This window comes from Heptranchias perlo, chromosome 39 (genome assembly GCF_035084215.1).
Source record: "Heptranchias perlo isolate sHepPer1 chromosome 39, sHepPer1.hap1, whole genome shotgun sequence".
NCBI lineage: Eukaryota > Metazoa > Chordata > Chondrichthyes > Hexanchiformes > Hexanchidae > Heptranchias > Heptranchias perlo.
The window spans coordinates 5,167,490-5,188,182 of record NC_090363.1 but is presented as its reverse complement, the minus strand read 5'-3'; the positions used below and the strand labels follow the sequence as shown (position 1 = coordinate 5,188,182).

The window sequence follows — 20,693 nt, the reverse complement described above, 5'->3', positions numbered from 1 at the left end:
GAATAATGGGATAGCAATTGGGAGCAGGAACCCTGGCTGACTTTTCTCATCTCTATCACAAAGGGGACACTGCTGCCCCGGGTAAGGTCAGCTACCCCAGCGCATAGCAGGAGTCAATCCTGCTCTGTAGGGCCCGCGGGGGTATCACCTCAGGCAGGCACATACCTATTAAGCCACTGGGGAGTAGAGATAAAACATTTTTAATCAAGGCTAACAACCTTTACAGCTGCCAGCAGCTGATGACAACATGACATGGGCCCTATCTCGCTGGGCAGGAAACCCCAATATTAGGGGGTAATTTTAAACCCCCAGGAACGGGTGGGTTGGGGGCGGGTGGGAGTTGAAAATAGTTGTTCTTTTGGGTCGGGACCGCAACCCGGCTTTATTTCCAGGCGTAAAAGCACAAGCTTCCCACTGGGAATGCAAAGTCCAAAAGTTTTGCGGTTGCGACCCAAAAAAAAAACTATTTTCAACTCCCACCCGCCCCCAACCCACCCGTTCTTGGGGTTTAAAATCACCCCCCTTACTCTCTGTTGGGTTCAAGGGAGAGTAAAATCGGACGGGGTGTAAAACCAGCGTTCCACCCGCTCCTGTAGGATACCCAACTGGCAAGTTAGGTTAAAATTACGCCCAAAGTGACACCAGGCCTATACGATAAGTTGCACAGGGAGTTTGTGTTTTTTTAGTCCCTGTATTGACAGGTACTTGCCAAGAGGCGGTGCTATCGTGCTCCTAATGAAAAGAATTACGAATCTAGGCATCACTGTCAGTGATAGCCAGGGTTCAGATGTTTTGATGCGCTTTATTGCCATTTCTCTGCTCGTGAACAGATTAAACTGTTTAAAACAAAGGTTACAATGACGGATGGACCCCCAGACGCTTTAGGCAACTGCATCTGCAACAGCAATTTCATGTATTTTTTAAAAGGCAAGGTATTCTGTTCATGATTCCTTTGGGACAAAATTCCCCCTTCACTTTAACATAAAGCTACATGGCGATTTTGTATTTTTTTATCAACGTCCAAAATTTTTTGGCTTCACCTTGCCGCCGTAGAGCTTCACCTGGCAGGGCCGCCCATCGGGTCTTGTTTCAGATTTCCAGCATCCGCAGTCTTTTTTTTTGTTTAGTTATTTCTTTTGACTCTTTTTGAGGTGACAATTCCACAGGCAGCAATTCTCCAGTACTGCACCGAAATGCTCATTCTTCGTGTGTGAGAGCCTGGACAGTGAGTATCGGTGGGCTATTCGACTGTGGAGGCTTTCGCGGCTGAGCTTGATCACGTCCTCACGTGGTACATTCCAGCGGGGAATCACCAGATATCAATCAGGAGCTGTTTTTATTCCCTTTCCCAATTTAGTGAGGTAACCGCAGCGTCCCATTACCATCTTGACCCATTTTCTATGGAAAACGCCTTGTATTATGTGCAAAACATAACTAAGTTTTAATTGTAGTCACAAGTTCTCTCCTTATCAAGTCAATAATTCGGATTCTTAGTTTATCAGATTAAATCTAGTCACCAAATATTCAAGCTGCTGATATGTAACGGTTTTGTTGACATCTCAAAATTAGAGTAGTTGTGACATTTTCCTCTCTGGGGTAAAAAATAATCAAGGAAAAACGTAAAGAATTAACATTAGACACAAAACAAATCTGCCAATTTGTTTCAAGATTGGTTTCCCGGTCTTGTTAATAATCTACATGCACATTTCCTATTGACAAATTCTGAACCATTGATTTTGGAATTGGTTGACAAATTCATAGAATCAAAGGAAGGTTACAGCACGGAACGAGGCCATTCGGCCCATGGAGTCCATGCCGGCTCTTTGCAAGAGCAATCCAGCCCTATCCCCGTATTCCTCGAACTTCATGAGTAAATACTAAATAAATCGATCGGGCTCTGTCATCACACTGCAAAGTACACATAACTATTTTAGAACACCTAAACTAGAAGGGAAATTGGGTGATGCAGTGGGTCAGACACTGTCCTTTCCCCCTCTGGTACTGGGTGGTACAGTGGGTCAGACACTGTCCTTTCCCCCTCTGGGACTGGGTGGTACAGTGGGTCAGACACTGTCCTTTTCCCCTCTGGGACTGGGTGATACAGTGGGTCAGGCACTGTCCTTTCCCCCTCTGGGACTGGGTAGTGCGGTGGGTCAGATACTGTCCTTTCCCCCTCTGGGACTGGGTGGTACAGTGGGTCAGACACTGTCCTTTCCCCTTCTGGGACTGGGTGGTACAGTGGGTCAGACACTGTCCTTTCCCCCTCTGGGACTGGGTGGTACAGTGGGTCAGACACTGTCCTTTTCCCCTCTGGGACTGGGTGATACAGTGGGTCAGGCACTGTCCTTTCCCCCTCTGGGACTGGGTAGTGCGGTGGGTCAGATACTGACCTTTCCCCCTCTGGGACTGGGTGGTACAGTGGGTCAGACACTGTCCTTTCCCCTTCTGGGACTGGGTGATACAGTGGGTCAGGCACTGTCCTTTCCCCCTCTGGGACTGGGTAGTGCGGTGGGTCAGATACTGACCTTTCCCCCTCTGGGACTGGGTGGTACAGTGGGTCAGACACTGTCCTTTCCCCTTCTGGGACTGGGTGGTACAGTGGGTCAGACACTGTCCTTTCCCCCTCTGGGACTGGGTAGTGCGGTGGGTCAGATACTGTCCTTTCCCCCTTTGGGACTGGGTGGTACAGTGGGTCAGACACTGTCCATTTCCCCTCTGGGACTGGGTGGTACAGTGGGTCAGACACTGTCCTTTCCCCCTCTGGGACTGGGTGGTACAGTGGGTCAGACACTGTCCTTTCCCCCTCTGGGACTGGGTGGTGCAGTGGGTCAGATACTGTCCTTTCCCCCTCTGGGACTGGGTGGTACAGTGGGTCAGACACTGTCCATTTCCCCTCTGGGACTGGGTGGTACAGTGGGTCAGACACTGTCCTTTCCCCCTCTGGGACTGGGTGGTACAATGGGTCAGACACTGTCCTTTCCCCCTCTGGGACTGGGTGGTGCAGTGGGTCAGGCACTGTCCTTTCCCCCTCTAGGACTGGGTGGTGCAGTGGGTCAGACACTGTCCTTTCACAATCTGGTACTGGGTGGTACAGTGAGAAGGAAGGAAGGAGGGAGGGAAGGAAGGAATAGGGTAGATGGACACAAATGCAGAAGAACAGGGATAGATATGCACATAAGTCTATTTTTCATCCGTTTCCGTGTAGTTGTCTATTTCTGTGTATTATGTATGTCTGTACCAGTAACTGCATCTTTGTGTCTATCTATCCGTTTCTGTATATTTGTGTGTTTTATTTTTCCATCTGGCTATGTTTCTTTACCCACTCCTCTATGCTTGCCTATTTATCCATCTATCTCCAGCTACATATATATTTATTTCTATGTATCTCCAATGACCCTATCCTAGTATCTGTGTATTTATTTGTGTTTATATCGGTATTTGTACGTTTTTTCCATCTTTATATATGTTTTTGTGTCTATATTTATCTTGTATTCTATCTCTGTGTTTATTGATCCGCCTGTTCATATCTATTTCTGAGTTTCTATTTCTGTGTCTGTGTTTATATCTCGGTCTGTAGTTGTGTTTGTTTCTATTTCTTTCCATCTCACTTTCTTTGTTTACTTGTTTCTCTCTCATTTAGCCCTGTAGCTCCACACAGGCACACACGCCGCTGACCCTCTTTCCCTGCCGCTCCGATAGGCTCAGTGACTCCCCGCCTGCGCTCAGGAAGCTGCCCCGGGGGGACTGTCGTCCAATGAGCCGGGGCTCGGCTCCTCTCCCCTCGGCTCCGCTGCGGCTCAGTCACTCGCTCACCGGCTGATGGCAGCGCCGGGGCTGAGCACCGTGAGCCGGGCGGCACAGCCCGAGCACCAGCCCCAGCCCCAGCCCCAGCCCCCCGAGCTCCAGCCTCAGCCCCGGGAGGAGGGGCGCTGCCTCCCCCGCGCTTTCCAGCTCAGCCTGCGGACCCTCTTCGACATCCTCGACCAGGAGGGTCGGGGCTCGGTTCACGTCCAGGAGATCGAGAGCCGCTGGCGGGAGGAGGGCAGCCGGGAGCCGGCGTTACCCGCCGGGCTGATGCCGTGCCTCCGCCGAGTAGCGGCGCCCTCCGGCCAGCTCACCTTCCCCCGCCTGCTGGACGGCATCAGGACGGCGCTGCACGAAGAGCCCGAGACCCAGAGCCTGCGGTCGGGACCCGGGCAGGAGCAGCGCCGCCCCGACCGCTCACCTCCGGGCGGCGGCGAGCACCGGGACCCGGGGGGAAAGGGGACGGTCAACCCGGCAACAGACAGCAGGATCTGGGCACAGGGTGAGTGACTATCAGATTATTAATAATATAAATACTTTTAATTAACAAACAGTCCTGCATCAAGGAGCAAGAACTTGGCACAGAGTGAATGAGTGTCAGATTATTAATATATTTAACAATAAAACAGTCATGCAATAGAGAGCAGGAAATCGGGACAGATTATTAATTAATAAATGGTCCTGTGACAGACAGAAGGAACTTGGAACGGGGTGAGTGAATATCAAATTATTAATATACTTTTAATTAAGAACCATTCCTGCTACAGAGAGCAGGGACTTGGCACAGAGTGAGTGAATATCATTATTAATAATATACTTTTAATTAATAAACAGTCCTGCAATAGAGAGCAGGGACTTGGCACAGAGTGAGTGAATATCATATTATTAATAATATACTTTTAATTAAGAACCATTCCTGCTACAGAGAGCAGGAACTTGGCACAGAGTGAGTGAATATCATATTATTAATAATATACTTTTAATTAAGAACCATTCCTGCTACAGAGAGCAGGGACTTGGCACAGAGTGAGTGAATATCATTATTAATAATACTTTTAATTAATAAACAGTTCTGCAATAGAGATCAGGGAATCAAGGCAGGGTGAGTAAATATCAGATTATTAATAATATAAAACACTTTTAATTAATAAACAGTACTGCTACAGACAGTTAGAACTTAGCACAGGGTGAGTAAATATCAGATTATTAATAATATACTTTTAATTAATAAACAGTCCTGCACTAGGGAGCAGGGACGGCGCAGAGTGAGTAACTATTACATTATTAATAATAAATATACTTAATAATAAACTGCCTGCAATAGAGAGCAGGGGATTAGGGCAGGGTGAGTAAATATCAGATGATTAATAATAAATATATAATAGAGTCTGGCAACAGAGAGTAGGAACTCAAAACAGCATGAGTAAATATGAATTGTATTGATAAATACATAAGTATGCTAAATAAATTAATAAACAGTCTGGGAGCAGAGGGCTGGAACTCGGCACACGATGAGAAAAGAAATATCAGCTACATTAATAATAAACAATATCATAAACAACCGAGTGGCAGAGAGCACTAACTGGACCGGAAATTTTGCAAGCGATGTGTGAGCGTTGAACGTACTCCCGCGACATTGTCCCATCTGCCATTCTAGTGGGGGTGTTAACCCATTCAAAAATAGACTAACACTGTGCGTTAAATAGCGGACAGAGGAATGGCACGGGTTGGCTGTGGTTCCCTAATGTGGACAACAGGAATGTTTAGAGCAGGGTGAGTAAGATGAGAAATACAAGTAATAGAGGCAATTAAACAAATTAATCAGCGACTAGGAGCTCAGCATAAGATGAGTAAAATAATCATTAACTGAATAATTGATAACGGATAAGTGTTTAATAATGGAAAAAAGTAACATTAGTAAATATAATCATCCTAGTGGAAGTTAACAGAGGAATAATTAATAAATGGAATGACAGCAGGGAGCAGAGACTGAGCAAAGGGCGAGGGGTCAATCAGTTCTATACTACTGATAAGTAATAAAATAATTGATCAGTCCACACGGCCTGACACATTTCAATTAATTTCTAAAATTGAGAAGCCTGGGTGAAGGGTCAAGGCCCATAGTGCAGGACACCACCAAGATGGACAAAACGAGGTGAGGTAGGTTTAATCCCTCCATGACCTCGCCCCTCCCTATCTCTGTAACCTCCTCCAGACCTACCACCCTCCGAGATCTCTGCGCTCCTCCAATTCTGGCCTCTTGCGCATCCCCGATTTTCATCGCTCCACCATTGGCGGCCGTGGCTTCAGCCGTCTAGGCCCTAAGCTATGCAATTGTCTCCCTAAACCTCTCCACCTCTCTACTTCTATCTCCTCCTTTAAGATGCTCCTTAAAACCTGCCACTTTGACCAAGTCTGTCCTAATATCTGCTTATGTGGCTCGGTGTCAAATTTTGTTTGATAATCGCTCCTGTGAAGCACCTTGGGGACGTTTTACTGCGTTAAAGATTGCTGTATAAATGTACGTTGTTGTTGTAGGTGTCACCTAGTCTGGTATTTTAAACGTCTGGAGATTGTGGAAAGAAGGAACAATTGAGGAACTGAAAGAGTGGGTGGGTGGGTGGGAGTGTGGTGGGGAGCGGGGGCTGGGGCGGGGGGAAGAACAGGAAGATTAGGTTAAGTTCAAGAGAATGGTTCTGGACCTTTTTTGAACATAGGGGTTCAGAGGGGTTAAAATTCTAAAGTGAAAGGAGCAAGGCCTCCTTTAAAATAGTGGACAGGGGAATGTCAGACGAATGCTTTAAGTGTAATTTCTCACTTGGTATGTGTGAGATAGAGGGAGATGATAGGAGCAAAGGGAACGAGTTAATAAAAAGACCTGGTAATTATTTGGGATAAGGGGAACGAGATAATAAAAAGACCTGGTAACTATTTGGGATTCAGCCCCTTGAGCCTGTTCCACCACTCAATTAGACCATGGCTGATTTGTACCTCAGCTCCAAGTAGCCGCCTTTGCTCCATATCCTTTACTACCCTTGTCTAACAGAAATCTATCGATCTCAGTCTTGAAACCTCCAATTGTCCTCCCGCATCCACAGCCTTTTGGGGATTTTCTTTGCACTGGTAATGCTCCTGTGAAGCGCCTTGGGGCCGTTTTACCGTTAAAGGCGCTATCTAAATGCAAGATGTTGTTGTTTGAGAGCGTTCCAGATTTCTACTACCCTTTGTGACACCAAGCTTGGGTTTTACAAGTTTGTAGATTGTAGGGGTAAGGGAGGGCTGAGGGCAGTTTTGAAAACGCTGGGTCAAAATCCTGGAACTCCCTTCCTAACAGCACTGTGGGAGAACCGTCACCACACGGACTGCAGCGGTTCAAGAAGGCGGCTCACCACCACCTTCTCAAGGGCAATTAGGGATGGGCAATAAATGCCGGCCTCGCCAGCGACGCCCACATCCCATGAACGAATAAAAAATAAATAAATAAATAAATAAAGATTGAATTGGAGGAGGAAAGGGAGCAATCAGTCTTGATTTCAACCAGCGAGGAGGATGTGGGGAGGAGGAGTGAGTAGGACACAGTGTTGGCAGGAACAGACGAGGACAGTTCTGTCGAAGCAGGGACACAGCCAGAATAGTTCTTCAATATTGAAGGGCTCAGTAAACAATACACTGATCTTATGGAGCTTGCTGGAGATGTGATTCTAACAGCGTCTGCCCACAGTTTTTCACCAATCTCCCCACCCCCGAATCCCTCATATGTAAGAAAGAAAGAAAGGCTTGTATTTATATAGCGCCTTTCACTATCTCAGGACATCAGGTCAAATATGGGCAAGGAAACCTCCTGCTGATTACCACCTACCGCCCTCCCTCAGCTGATGAATCAGTCCTCCTCCATGTTGAGCACCACTTGGAGGAAGCACTGAGGGGAGCAAGGGCACGGAATGTACACTGGGTGGGGGACTTCAATGTCCATCACCAAGAGTGGCTCCGTAGCACCACTACTGACCGAGCTGGCTGAGTCCTGAAGGATATAGCTGCTAGACTGGGCATGCGGCAGGTGGTGAGTGAGCCAACATGAGGGAAAAACTTACTTGACGTCGTCCTCACCAATCTACCTGTCGCAAATACATCTGTCCATGACAGTATTGGTAGGAGTGACCACCGCACAGTCCTCGTGGAGACGAAGTCCCGTCTTCGCACTGAGGATACCATCCAATGTGTTGTGTGGCACTACCACCATGCTAAATGGGATAGATTCAGAACTGATCTAGCAGCTCAAAACTGGGTATCCATGAGGTGCTGTGGGCCATCAGCAGCAGCAGAATTGTATTCCGGCACGATCTATAACCTCATGGCCCGGCATATTCCTCACTCTACTATTACCATCAAGCCAGGAGATCAACTCTGGTTCAATGAGGAGTGTAGAAGAGCATGCCAGGAGCAGCACCAGGCGTACCTAAAAATGAGGTGCCAACCCGGTGAAGCTACAACTCAGGACTACATGCATGCTAAACAGCGGAAGCAACATGCAATTCCACAACCAACAGATCAGATCAAAGCTCTGCAGTCCTGCCACATCCAGTCATGAATGGTGCTGGACAATTAAACAACTAATGGGAGGAGGAGGCTCTGTAAACATCCCCATCCTCAATGATGGCGGAGTCCAGCACGTGAGTGCAAAAGACAAGGCTGAAGCGTTTGCAACCATCTTCAGCCAGAAGTGTCGAGTGGATGATCCATCTCGACCTCCTCCCGATATCCCCACCATCACAGAAGCCGGTCTTCAGCCAATTTGATTCACTCCACGTGATATCAAGAAACGGCTGAGTGCACTGGAAACAGCAAAGGCTATGGGCCCCGACAACTTCCCGGCTGTAGTGCTGAAGACTTGTGCTCCAGAACAAGCTGCGCCTCTAGCCAAGCTGTTTCAGTACAGCTACAACACTGGCATCTACCCGACAATGTGGAAAATTGCCCAGGTATGTCCTGTCCACAAAAAGCAGGACAAATCCAATCCGGCCAATTGCCGCCCCATCAGTCGACTCTCAATCATCAGCAAAGTGATGGAAGGTGTCGTCGACAGTGCTATCAAGCGGCACTTACTCACCAATAACCTGCTCACCGATGCTCAGTTTGGGTTCTGCCAGGACCACTCGGCTCCAGACCTCATTACAGCCTTGGTCCAAACATGGACAAAAGAGCTGAATTCCAGAGATGAGGTGAGAGTGACTGCCCTCGACATCAAGGCAGCATTTGACCGAGTGTGGCACCAAGGAGCCCCAGTAAAATTGAAGTCAATGGGAATCAGGGGGAAAACTCTCCAGTGGCTGGAGTCATACCTAGCACAAAGGAAGATGGTAATGGTTGTTGGAGGCCAATCATCTCAGCCCCAGGACATTGCTGCAGGAGTTCCTCAGGGCAGTGTCCTCGGCCTAAACATCTTCGGCTGCTTCATCAATGACCTTCCCTCCATCATAAGGTCAGAAATGGGGATGTTCACTGATGATTGCACAGTGTTCAGTTCCATTTGCAACCCCTCAGATAATGAAGCAGTCCGAGCCCGCATGTAGCAAGACCTGGGCAACATCCAGGCTTGGGCTCATAAGTGGCAAGTAACATTCGCGCCAGACAAGTGCCAGGCAATGACCATCTCCAACAAGAGAGAGTCTAACCACCTCCCCTTGACATTCAACGGCATTACCATCGCCGAATCCCCCACCATCAACATCCTGGGGGTCACCATTGACCAGAAACTTAACTGGACCAGCCATATAAATACTGTGGCCACAAGCACAGGTTAGAGGCTGAGTATTCTGCGGCGAGTGACTCATCTCCTGATTCCACAAAGCCTTTCCACCATCTACAAGGCACAAGTCAGGAGTGTGATGGAATGCTCTCCACTTGCCTGGATGAGTGCAGCTCCAACAACACTCAAGAAGCTCGACACTATCCAGGACAAAGCAGCCGGCTTGATTGGCACCCCATCCACCACCCTAAACATTCACTCCCTTCACCACCGGCGCACAGTGGCTGCAGTGTGTACCATCCACAGGATGCACTGCAGCAACTCGCCAAGGCTTCTTCGACAGCTCCTCCCAAACTCGCAACCTCTACCACCTAGAAGGACAAGAGCAGCAGGTACATGGGAACAACACCACCTGCACGTTTCCCGCCAAGTCACACACCATCCCGACTTGGAAATATATCGCTGTTCCTTCATCGTCGCTGGGTCATAATCCTGGAACTCCCTTCCTAACAGCACTGTGGGAGAACCTTCACCACACGGACTGCAGCAGTTCAAGAAGGCGGCTCACCACCGCCTTCTCAAGGGCAATTAGGGATGGGCAATAAATGCCGGCCTCGCCAGCGACGCCCACATCCCATAAACAAATAAAAAAAAATCCCAAAGCGCTTTACGGCCAATGAAGCTCTTTATTGCAGTGTATTCACTGCTGTAATGTAGGAACTGTTGTAATAGGATCTTAATAACGGGTCTCTTTAACAGAACAATTGCTACTTTCAAAACAATAAATGTATCTTGACAAAAATAAGAAAATTACTTCTTTTCATAACTTCTCCCATGCCCATCTCTGACCTCTCTCTCTTTCTTTTTATTTTTCTCCTCTCTCTCTCATTCTCTCTTTCATTCTCTCTTTCTCTCTCTCTTTCTCTCTATCTCTCTTTTTCTTTCTTTCCTTCTCCCTTTCTCTTTCTTCCTCTTTCTATCACTCTCTTTCTCTCTCTCTCCTTGCTCTCTCTCACTCTTTCTCTCTCTCTCTTTCTCTGTCTCTCTTTCTCTCCCTCTCTTTCTTTCCTTCTCCCTTTTTCTCTTTCTCTCTCTATGTCTCTCCTCTATTCATTTCTCCCTCCTCTATTTCTCTCTCTTTCTCTCCTCTCTCTCTTACTCACTCACTCACTCACACACACAAACACACTATCAGACAGACCCTTCTCTAGGAAACCTTTTCCGATATGAATGTCATACATGAATGACTTCAGCCCCCAGGGGACTATCCCTGCTCCTGACTCAGTAAATGTCAGTCACGTTCACTGGCAGACCGGAAGTCTCCACATATATTGTTCATGTGTGTACATGCACACAGCTGCATCCGAGAACATATCGGAATCAGTCCAATTCTAAACAGCAGCTGTTTTTTGGAGAGGGGGAAGATATGTGATTTGATAGTACATACCATGCGATAGAAGGTCCCAGAGCAGGCCTGGCTCCCCAAATGATGAGTGGCTCCCAGCTGTAGTGTTGTGAGGAGACGCCAAGCAGAAAGCCAGGTGTTAAAATCCATGGTGTAATGGAGGGAAAATCACAGCAAGACTGCGGGGGCAATTTTAACCTGACCCGCCCATTGGGAAACTTGACGGGATTGGGTGGAACGCTGGTTTTATATCCCGCCCCGATTTTACTCTCCATTGAAGTCAACGGAGAGTGATATTGGGCGGGGTGTAAAACCAACGTTCCACCCGATCCTGTGGGATTCCCGCCTGGAGACTAAGGTTAAGGAACACACATGAAGAACAAGAACTGGAACGAGAGGAAAACAAATGGGGAAAAAAATCCTGGGCACCACTACATTATTTGAGGTCAGTTATAATGGCCATGAAGCTCGTCCCGGATGCTGATTTTGTCTGTAGATTGCTACTGACTCAGTTCACTGCCTCTCCTTACCACTCACAACATTAACTCTAGGATCCATTTCTAACCTCAATCATGTAGCAAACTAAGGCGATATCAGCAGAAAGCAAGCTTCTACCAGACAGTCAAAACCAGTGGCTTCTCTGGTTACAGGTGTGTTTTATTTTAATTCTTGGAATGTGGGCATCACTGGCAAGGCTGGCATTTATTGCCCATCCCTAGCTGCCCTGCCTTCTTGAACCGTGTGGTGATTCTTGTTATCTGTTGATGCATCAGAGTGGCTTGCTTCAGAGGGCAGTTAAGAGTCAACCAAGTTGGGTGGGTTTGGGACAGGAGTCACATATAGGCCAAGGTTTCCTTCCCTAAAGGGCATTAGTGAACCAATTGGGTTTTTAATGTCAATCTGACAACTTCATGGTCACTGAGACCAGCTTTTTATTTCCAGATTTTTTAATTCAAATTCTCAAACTGGGATTTGAACCGATGATCTCTGGATTAATTTGTTTAGACCTTGGGATTACTAGTCCAGTAACATAACCGCTACACTACCAAACCCCTTTTTAAATATTGAGCTAGATAGACCAGGAGGCCTTGAATCTAAACCCCAGGCTGAACTGAGTTAGGTCATTTCAGCCTGGACTTAGGTCGGGGTCCTTCAGTTGAGGTCCAACGACCTTGGTTTAAGGTTGGGTTCCTACTCCTGAACATGATCGAGTAACTCCTGCTGGAAATTGCATGTACGCGGATGTCAGGCAATGCCCTCTATTGGTGACTAGCCCATCAGCCTTCATTGTTTGAGCTCGCACATGGAGAGTGGCAAAATGGGAGGTGGGAGATTGAGGTTCATCCTGTAGAACCATAACCCAGTAGGATCAGCGCCTTCAGGGGAGAGGGTGGGTGAGGAGCACAAAAATGCTGGTCTTTACCTCATTGTTTGACCGATAAGTTATTTGGACAAACCCATGACTGGGAAATAGCGCCACAAACTGCAGTAAGAATTCCCTTGCCATTATTTTCTGATTTGTCTTTCTACTTTCTTCAGTAATTGAGGCCATGGTGTTAATTGACCTTCTCCCATTTGACTTTAAGTGGCATTGATTCTGAGAGTGCTTCTGACCCAATCTCATCTGATTTGACCCTGGCCTGAACCAACTGTGCAACCTCACAAAGGAAAAGACCATTTTATCAACCAGTCAGGCGATTTCCTGTGTATGAACTGGAATGAATGCCATTTAAAAATTGTCGGTGCAGAGATAAATGCCTTATAGAAAGAAAGAACTTGCCTTTATACAGCGCCTTGCACGACCTCAGGATGTCCCAAAATGCTTTACAGCCAATGAAGTACTTTTTGAAGTGTAGTCACTGTTGTAATGTCGGAAATGTGGCGGCCATTTTGCGCACAGCAAGCTCCCACTAACAGCAATGTGATAATGACCAGATAATTTGTTTTTAGTGATGTTGGTTGAGGGATAAATATTGGCCAGGACACCCAGGAGAACTCCCCTGTTCTTCGTCTAAATAGTGCCATGGGATCTTTTACATCCACCCGAGAGGGTAGACAGGGCCTCGGTTTAGCATCTCATCCAAAAGAGAGCACCTCTGACAGTGCAGCACTCCCTCAGTACTGCACTGGGAGTGTAAGCCTTGATTTTTATGGTTAGGTCTACTAGAGTGGGACTTGAACACACAACCTTCTGACTCAGAGGCAAAAGTGTTACCCCCGAGCCACGGCTGACACACTACTGGCTCTGTTTGTTCTCGGGGGCAAAATAACGGATGATGTGCCTGTCAAATTTTCGTTTTGAGCAGGTGGTGATTTCTGGGTGGCAAGAGGGGTTTTTCCATTCTGTGCTGTGGCCGCGAATTAGGAAAGTGGATTTGTTTCTTACTGTAAGGAGTGCGTCATTAGCCCCAATTTTAACCTAACCCTCCCAGCGGGAATGGGCTGGATTCCGGTCGGGCGCCCGTTTTACACTCTGCCGGATTTTATGCTCCATTATAAAGGGGGTGCTCAACCCAAACCGTTCCCGCTGGGCAAGTTAGGTTAAAATCTGAACCATTCTGTTTGTTGACTTTGACATCTGGGCTCATTAATTGAGTCTGTGTGGTTGTGCTGCCTGTATTCTAACTAGCACCAAGTCCTGTTCACCCATCGTCCCTGCGCTCACTGACCTACATTTGGCCCCCGGTCCGGGAATGCCTCGATTTTAAAATTCTTAACCTTGTTTTCAAATCCCTCTATGGCCTCGCCCCTCCCTATGTCTGTAACCTCCTACAGCCCTACAACCCTCCAAGATCTCTGTGCTCCTCCAATTCTGGCCTCTTGCGCATCCCCGATTTCCATCGCTCCACCATTGGTGGCCGTGCCTTCAGCTGCCTAGACCCTAAGCTCTGGAATTCCCTCCCTAAACCTCTCCGCCTCTCTCTCCTTCTTCAAGACGCTTCTTAAAATCTATCTCTTTGACCAAGCTTTTAGTCACCTGTCCTAATATCTCCTTACGTGGCTCGGTGTCAAATTTTGTTTGATAATCGCTCCTGTGAAGCACCTTGGGATGTTTTACTACGTTAAAGGCGCTATATAAATGCACGCTGTTGTTGATGTTGTTTGACGAGCGGAGTTGTCGCATTATTTTCAATTAATTACTGGGGAACCATGACATCTATTGCTCAACGTAGGAACAGGGGGAGGCCATTCAGCCCCTCGAGCCTGTTCGGCTATTCTATTAGATCATGGCTGATTTGTATCTTAACTCTATCTACCCGCCTTGGTTCCATAACCCTTAAAACCCTTGCCTAACAAAAATTATCAATCTCAGTTTGAAATTTTCAATTGGCCTCAATCGCTTTTGGGGGGGAAAGAGTTCCAGACTTCACTACCCTTTGTGTGCAGAATTGCTTCCTGACATCATCCCTGAATGGCCTCGCTCTAAAGTTGAAAAAGAAATGGTTGTAAAGGATAGGAGGGAAGGCAACGGTTAATCAAGTAATATTCGGGAACGCCATGTTTAGTTTTTAAAAAGCCTGTAGATTGCAGGAGGAAGGGAAGACTGAGATAGGTTAGGAGTTTTGAGGTGTTGGGAAAGGATGAATTGGAGTAGGAGTAGGGCGATAGGCCTTGGTTTCAACGCAGTGAGGATGCAAAGAGGAGCTTAAAGGATGGGTATGTGGGGCTTAGAAGGAGCAAGAGGAAAGAGTTCAGAGGAGCAATGACTGTGATAGTATTGATCAAAGAGATTCTGTTTTATCAAAACTCTCCTTGTGGTTGGATTTATACATGGCACAAAAAAAAATGGTTGTGGTCGTTGGAGGCCAATCATCTCAGTCCCAGGACTTCACTGCAGGAGTTCCTCATTCAATCCCTTTTTGCCAGGATTCCCCTTTAAAAGTTTGATTCTAAATGGGGGGAGTGATAGTGAGATAGCCTCAACCTCCCCTCCCCCATGACAATGTGTGAAACTGAATTCAGTAAAAATCTGGTCATCTGTGTGCTGGCAACAGAGAAATAATGACCATGAAAGCTGCTGGACTGTCATAAAAACCCAATTGGTTCAGCAATGTCCTTTAATGGAGAGAACCTACCGCCCCGTCCCTACATGTGACTCCGGTCCCACACTATGTGGTTGACTCATTGCCCTGTACGTGGCCTAGAGAAAGAGAGAATGAAGAAAGGGAAAGAGAGAATGGAGAAAGAGAAAGAGAGATAAGGAAAGAAAGAAAGAAAGACAGACAGACCACATTTACAGAGCGCCTTTCATGACCTCAAGTCATCCCAAAGCGCTTTACAGCCAATGAAGTACTTTTGAAGTGTAGTCACTGCTGTAATGTAGGAAACGCAACGACCAATTTACACACAGCAAGATCCCACAAACAGCAGTGTGATAATGATCAGATAATCCGTTTTAATGTTAAATATTGGCCAGGACATCGGGGGGAGAACTCCCCTGCTCTTCTTCAAAACAGTGCTGGGGGATCTTTTATATCCACCCAAGAGGGTAGACGGGGCCTCGGCTTAACATCTCCTCAAACAATCACTGGGAAGTTGCTGTAAGAAATCCGATTTCCATAGGAACATAGGAACAGGAGTAGGCCATTCAGCCCCTCATGCCTGCTCCGCCATTTGATAAGATCATGGCTGATCTGTGATCTAACTCCATATACCTGCCTTTGGCCCATATCCCTTAATACCTTTGGTTGCCAAATCATAGTCATATATCCCATTATGCAAAGTTTCAGGCGCTTGGCTAAACAGCGATGCTGTGGGAAGCGCAGATCCTGCGTCTGTAAGAACACGTAGCAGCTTGTATCACCCACTATGAGGGGAGGGGTGAGAATACAAAGGGAGCTAACATTCCACAGGAAATGATAACACTGATATTGCTGAGGCAGTTAGATCTGACAAGATTAAGTCTGACATCAAGCAAAATGATTGGGAAGATTGCGGAGACAATAGAAGCATGAAACAGAAACATTGAAGACCAATTGTCAGAAACAGATAACAGAAGTCCCAAGGCATAATCAAAGGCTCAGGACATCGACACAGACTAATCCTGTTATGTTAGTTGCAGGAGCTTTGTTCAGATAATTAGGTAACCTTCATGATTGGCATGCACAGGATGAGACATCTTAAATGTTTGCAACTGAACAATCCAAGTTAAGAGCAAAAACAGGACACGCAGGGGCTTGCCTACAGAGAAAGATAAGGGCATGTCCCTCCCCCATAAACTAGTTAGAATTGACAACAGTTAACCCCATAAAAAACGTGTCTGACAAACAGTTAACACCATAGAATCGACATCTGAAAGATGTCTGGAACAAAGGGCACCCTGGAGGAAGATATCTGGGACACCATAAGGCTAAATGTCGTTAAGCTACTAGAAGCAAATACACTTCAGAAAGATATAAGAACTGAGGCATTGTCCCACTAAAAGCTAGAAGCTTCTCAGGACAGTGGAGGTCCACGTACCCTACGAACCAGGTCTGGTCAGCCTGACATCTCCTACGGACTGCAGGTTGTACAATACTTGTTTATTTGATATAACTGTATTAGAACGTTGTTATATAAATACTTGTTGTTTGGTATAACTGCATTGGAACGTTGTTCTTGTGTCTATAATAAGGCTTGCATATTCGGTCACACTCGGGCCAGTTAGAAGTTATTATTAAGAAGGATTAACTACTCTTGGTAGCATTAATAACAACATATTGCCAACAGTCACCCAGGACCATCTTCTTAGGGCTGGTAGGGATGGACAATAAGTGCAGCCTTGTCGAGTATTGCCCACATCCTGAGAACTAATAAGGGAACTAGTTTCTACGCACACCAATCAGGATACATTCAGCAGGTACACCTGAGAGAGGTGGATAAGGGGCCGATTTTCCCTGCCTCCCTGTGCCCCCGGTGCTGGACAGGCCAAGCTGTGCCCCATTCCGATGGACCAGGCCATTAACATGGCTCAGTCACACCCCCACACTGGGTAACATGAGAGGACGGAAGCTTGTAGGCCTTTGAGCCCAGCAGCTGCGGGACTGCCTGCTTCCCTAAGCTCTGGAATTTCCCCCTAAACGTCTCACCTTTCTCTTTCCTCCTTTAAGATGCCCCTTAAAACCTACCTCTTTGACCAAGCTTTTGTTCACCTGTCCTAATATCTCCTTATGTGGCTCGGTGCCAAATTTTGTATGATAATCGCTCCTGTGAAGCACCTTGGGACGTTTTGCTACATTAAAGGTGCTATATAAATGCAAGTTGTTGTTGTTGCTGTTGGCCACAGGGATATTCTGCACCCCCTTTTTTTATCCTGACCTTTGTGCCGATGGGAGAGAAACAGAAGGTTAACGGGGACAATTTTAACCTAACCCGCCCGTCGGGAAACTGACGGGATTGGGTACGATGCTGGTTTTTAACACCTCGCCCTATTTTACTCTCCGTCAAAGTCAATATCGGGCGGGGTGTAAAAGCGGCGTTCCACCCGATTCCATGGGATTCCCGCCCGGCGAGTTTGGTTACAATTGACTCCCCAAAGGTTTCAGGTCGATGAGCTTCCGTCAGGACCCTGAGATGCTTTGCCTTGGGGGAGTAAGGGACACAGAGCAGGAAGTGGAGGAGAAGTCAGGAAAGGTGAATGAAAGTGCGGTGAGTTTTGAAAGAAATGAAGCCAGGATTTTATCATGGGCATGTAGCATATCTGGACTTCACAAAAGAAACCCATTTACTTAAATGTAATTCGAGACCCAATTGAGCATCTGGTGTCATACTATTATGTATGGCGGAGAGGAAGGAAAGAAGGATGAAGAGGAGGAGAGGGAGAGTGCCAGGGTACAGACTCCGTAGCGATTGGTGGAGACCACTCAAGTCTGGTTCTTCGTTCATTCCCTTTTTGCCAAAACGCTATCCCAAGCAATGAAAGGTTCAGAGAGGATTTGAAAGGTAGAAATTCCATCAAGTGAGCCTCGTGTCAGCAGTCGTACAACATCTCTTGTATGAGGGTAACGTATGAGGGTGAACTCGCAGCCTTCTAATCCAGGGCTTCGTTAAATGGAGCAATCGGAGTTCTCTCTGGAGTGTGTGCTGCTGATATCCAGCAGCTGTAAACAATTTTACAACACCAAGTTATAGTCCAACAATTTTATTTGAAATTCACAAGCTTTCGGAGGCTTCCTCCTTCCTCAGGTGAATGTGCACCTGAGGAAGGAGGAAGCCTCCGAAAGCTTGTGAATTTCAAATAAAATTGTTGGACTATAACTCGGTGTTGTAAAATTGTTTACAATTGTCAACCCCAGTCCATCACCGGCATCTCCACATCATGGATATCCAGCAGGGCATTACATGAGATGGTGGGGGGTGGGGAGGAAGAGAGATTTGCATCTGTAATCTTGTCATGATAAAAGAGGTCACATTGAAAGCACAGGGACGGGAAGCATGCAAGAATTTTCTAACTGTCACATCAAATCATAGAATCATACAGCACAGAACGAGGCCCTTGGTGCCTGTGCTGGCTCTTTGAAGAACTTGCATTTATATAGCGCCTTTCACGACCTCAGGACATCCCAAAGCGCTTTACAGCCAATGAAGTACTTTTGAAGTGTAGTCACTGTTGTAATATAGGAATCGCGGCAGCCAATTTGCGCACAGCAAGATCCCATAAGCAGCGATGTGATAATGACCAGATCATCTGTTTTTAATGATGTTGGTTGAGGGATAAATATTGGCCAGGACACCGGGGAGAACTCCCCTGCTCTTCTTTGAAATAGTGGCCGTGGGGTCTTTTACATCCGCCTCAGAGGACCCGACGGGGCCTCGATTTAACGTCTCATCCGAAAGATGGCTCTTCCGACAGTGCACGCTCCCTCAGTCCTGCACTGGGAGTGCTGGCTTGGATTATGTGCTCAAGTCTCTGAAGTGGGACTTGAACCTTCTGACTCAGAGGCGAGAGTGCATCCGATGAAGTCACCAATAGGTCACCTAATTAGTCCCACTCCCCTGCTGTTTTCCCATCTCTGTTTGGCTGTTTAATTGCTGTCCCTTCGGCAAGGTCTGCCATCAGCAACCTCTCCACTTCTAAAATCATTAACCATTGCGCTTAGCAGTTGAAAATCCATTAAGTGAGTGTTTTGTTTTTAATGGCCAAATGAGCAGTGATTATTGTTCTGACACCTTTCAAGACCATTTTTTTTAACTTTCGGTGCTTATAAAGGGGGAGGTGTTAGTGCCGGGAAGTTGAATACTGTCCTAACACTCCCAGATCAGTTTGAATGCTGTTAGGTACAGGGTAAAGATCCTTCTGCACTGCCCAAACAATGTACCTCAGCTCCCCCAACCTCAACAGTGCACGAGTGTGAAATACTTCCCTTTCCCAGTCACCCCGAGAACTCATTGAGTGAAACTGCCAATTTAGCGCTGAATTGGTGCCAAATGGGATCAGTTTTCTATTGTGGTTCCACGCCCACTGGAAACCGGATTGAAACTGCCCAAACGCCTTTTGTGGAAGATCCTTACAGACAGCATCATCGTTTCAACCCAGTCCCAGAGGTGAAAGGACAGTGTTTGACCCACTGTACCACCCAGTCCGAGAGGGTGAAAGGACAGTGTCTGACCCACTGTACCACCCAGTCCCAGAGGGTGAAAGGACAGTGTCTGACCCACTGTACCACCCAGTCCCAGAGGGGGAAAGGACAGTGTCTGACCCACTGTACCACCCAGTCCCAGAGGGGGAAAGGACAGTGTCTGACCCACTGTACCACCCAGTCCCAGAGGGGGAAAGAACAGTGTCTGACCCACTGTACCACCCAGTCCCAGAGGGTGAAAGGACAGTGTCTGACCCACTGTACCACCCAGTCCCAGAGGGGGAAAGGACAGTGTCTGACCCACTGTACCACCCAGTCCCAGAGGGTGAAAGGACAGTGTCTGACCCACTGTACCACCCAGTCCCAGAGGGGGAAAGGACAGTGTCTGACCCACTGTACCACCCAGTCCCAGAGGGTGAAAGGACAGTGTCTGACCGACTGTACCACCCAGTCCCAGAGGGGGAAAGGACAGTGTCTGACCCACTGTACCACCCAGTCCCAGAGGGTGAAAGGACAGTGTCTGACCGACTGTACCACCCAGTCCCAGAGGGGGAAAGGACAGTGTCTGACCCACTGTACCACCCAGTCCCAGAGGGGGAAAGGACAGTGTCTGACCCACTGTACCACCCAGTCCGAGAGGGTGAAAGGTCAGTGTCTGACCCACTGTACCACCCAGTCCCAGAGGGGGAAAGGACAGTGTCTGACCCACTGTACCACCCAGTCCCAGAGGGTGAAAGGACAGCGTCTGACCCACTGTACCACCCAGTCCCAGAGGGTGAAAGGACAGCGTCTGACCCACTGCACCACCCAGTCCCAGAGGGTGAAAGGACAGAGTCTGACCCACTGCACCACCCAGTCCCAGAGGGGGAAAGGACAGTGTCTGACCCACTGTACCACCCAGTCCCAGAGGGGGAAAGGACAGTGTCTGACCCACTGTACCACCCAGTCCCAGAGGGGGAAAGGACAGTGTCTGACCCACTGCACCACCCAGTCCCAGAGGGGGAAAGGACAGTGTCTGACCCACTGTACCACCCAGTCCCAGAGGGGGAAAGGACAGTGTCTGACCCACTGTACCACCCAGTCCCAGAGGGGGAAAGGACAGTGTCTGACCCACTGCACCACCCAGTCCCAGAGGGGGAAAGGACAGTGTCTGACCCAGTCTACCACCCAGTCCCAAGCT

The 20,693-nt window shown here is 47.6% G+C and overlaps 1 protein-coding gene across 1 annotated transcript in view; it reads left to right on the top strand.

Moving 5' to 3' along the window:
- Positions 1 to 3,688: 3,688 nt before the first annotated feature.
- The window catches only part of LOC137304897 (suppressor APC domain-containing protein 2-like), a 41,065-nt gene continuing 24,060 nt past the window's right edge, over positions 3,689 to 20,693 (top strand). The window contains exon 1 of the mRNA XM_067973689.1: positions 3,689 to 4,306. Within this exon, the coding sequence (XP_067829790.1) occupies positions 3,820 to 4,306 (487 nt within the window). The 5' untranslated portion in view covers positions 3,689 to 3,819. The remainder of the gene's footprint in view (positions 4,307 to 20,693) is intronic.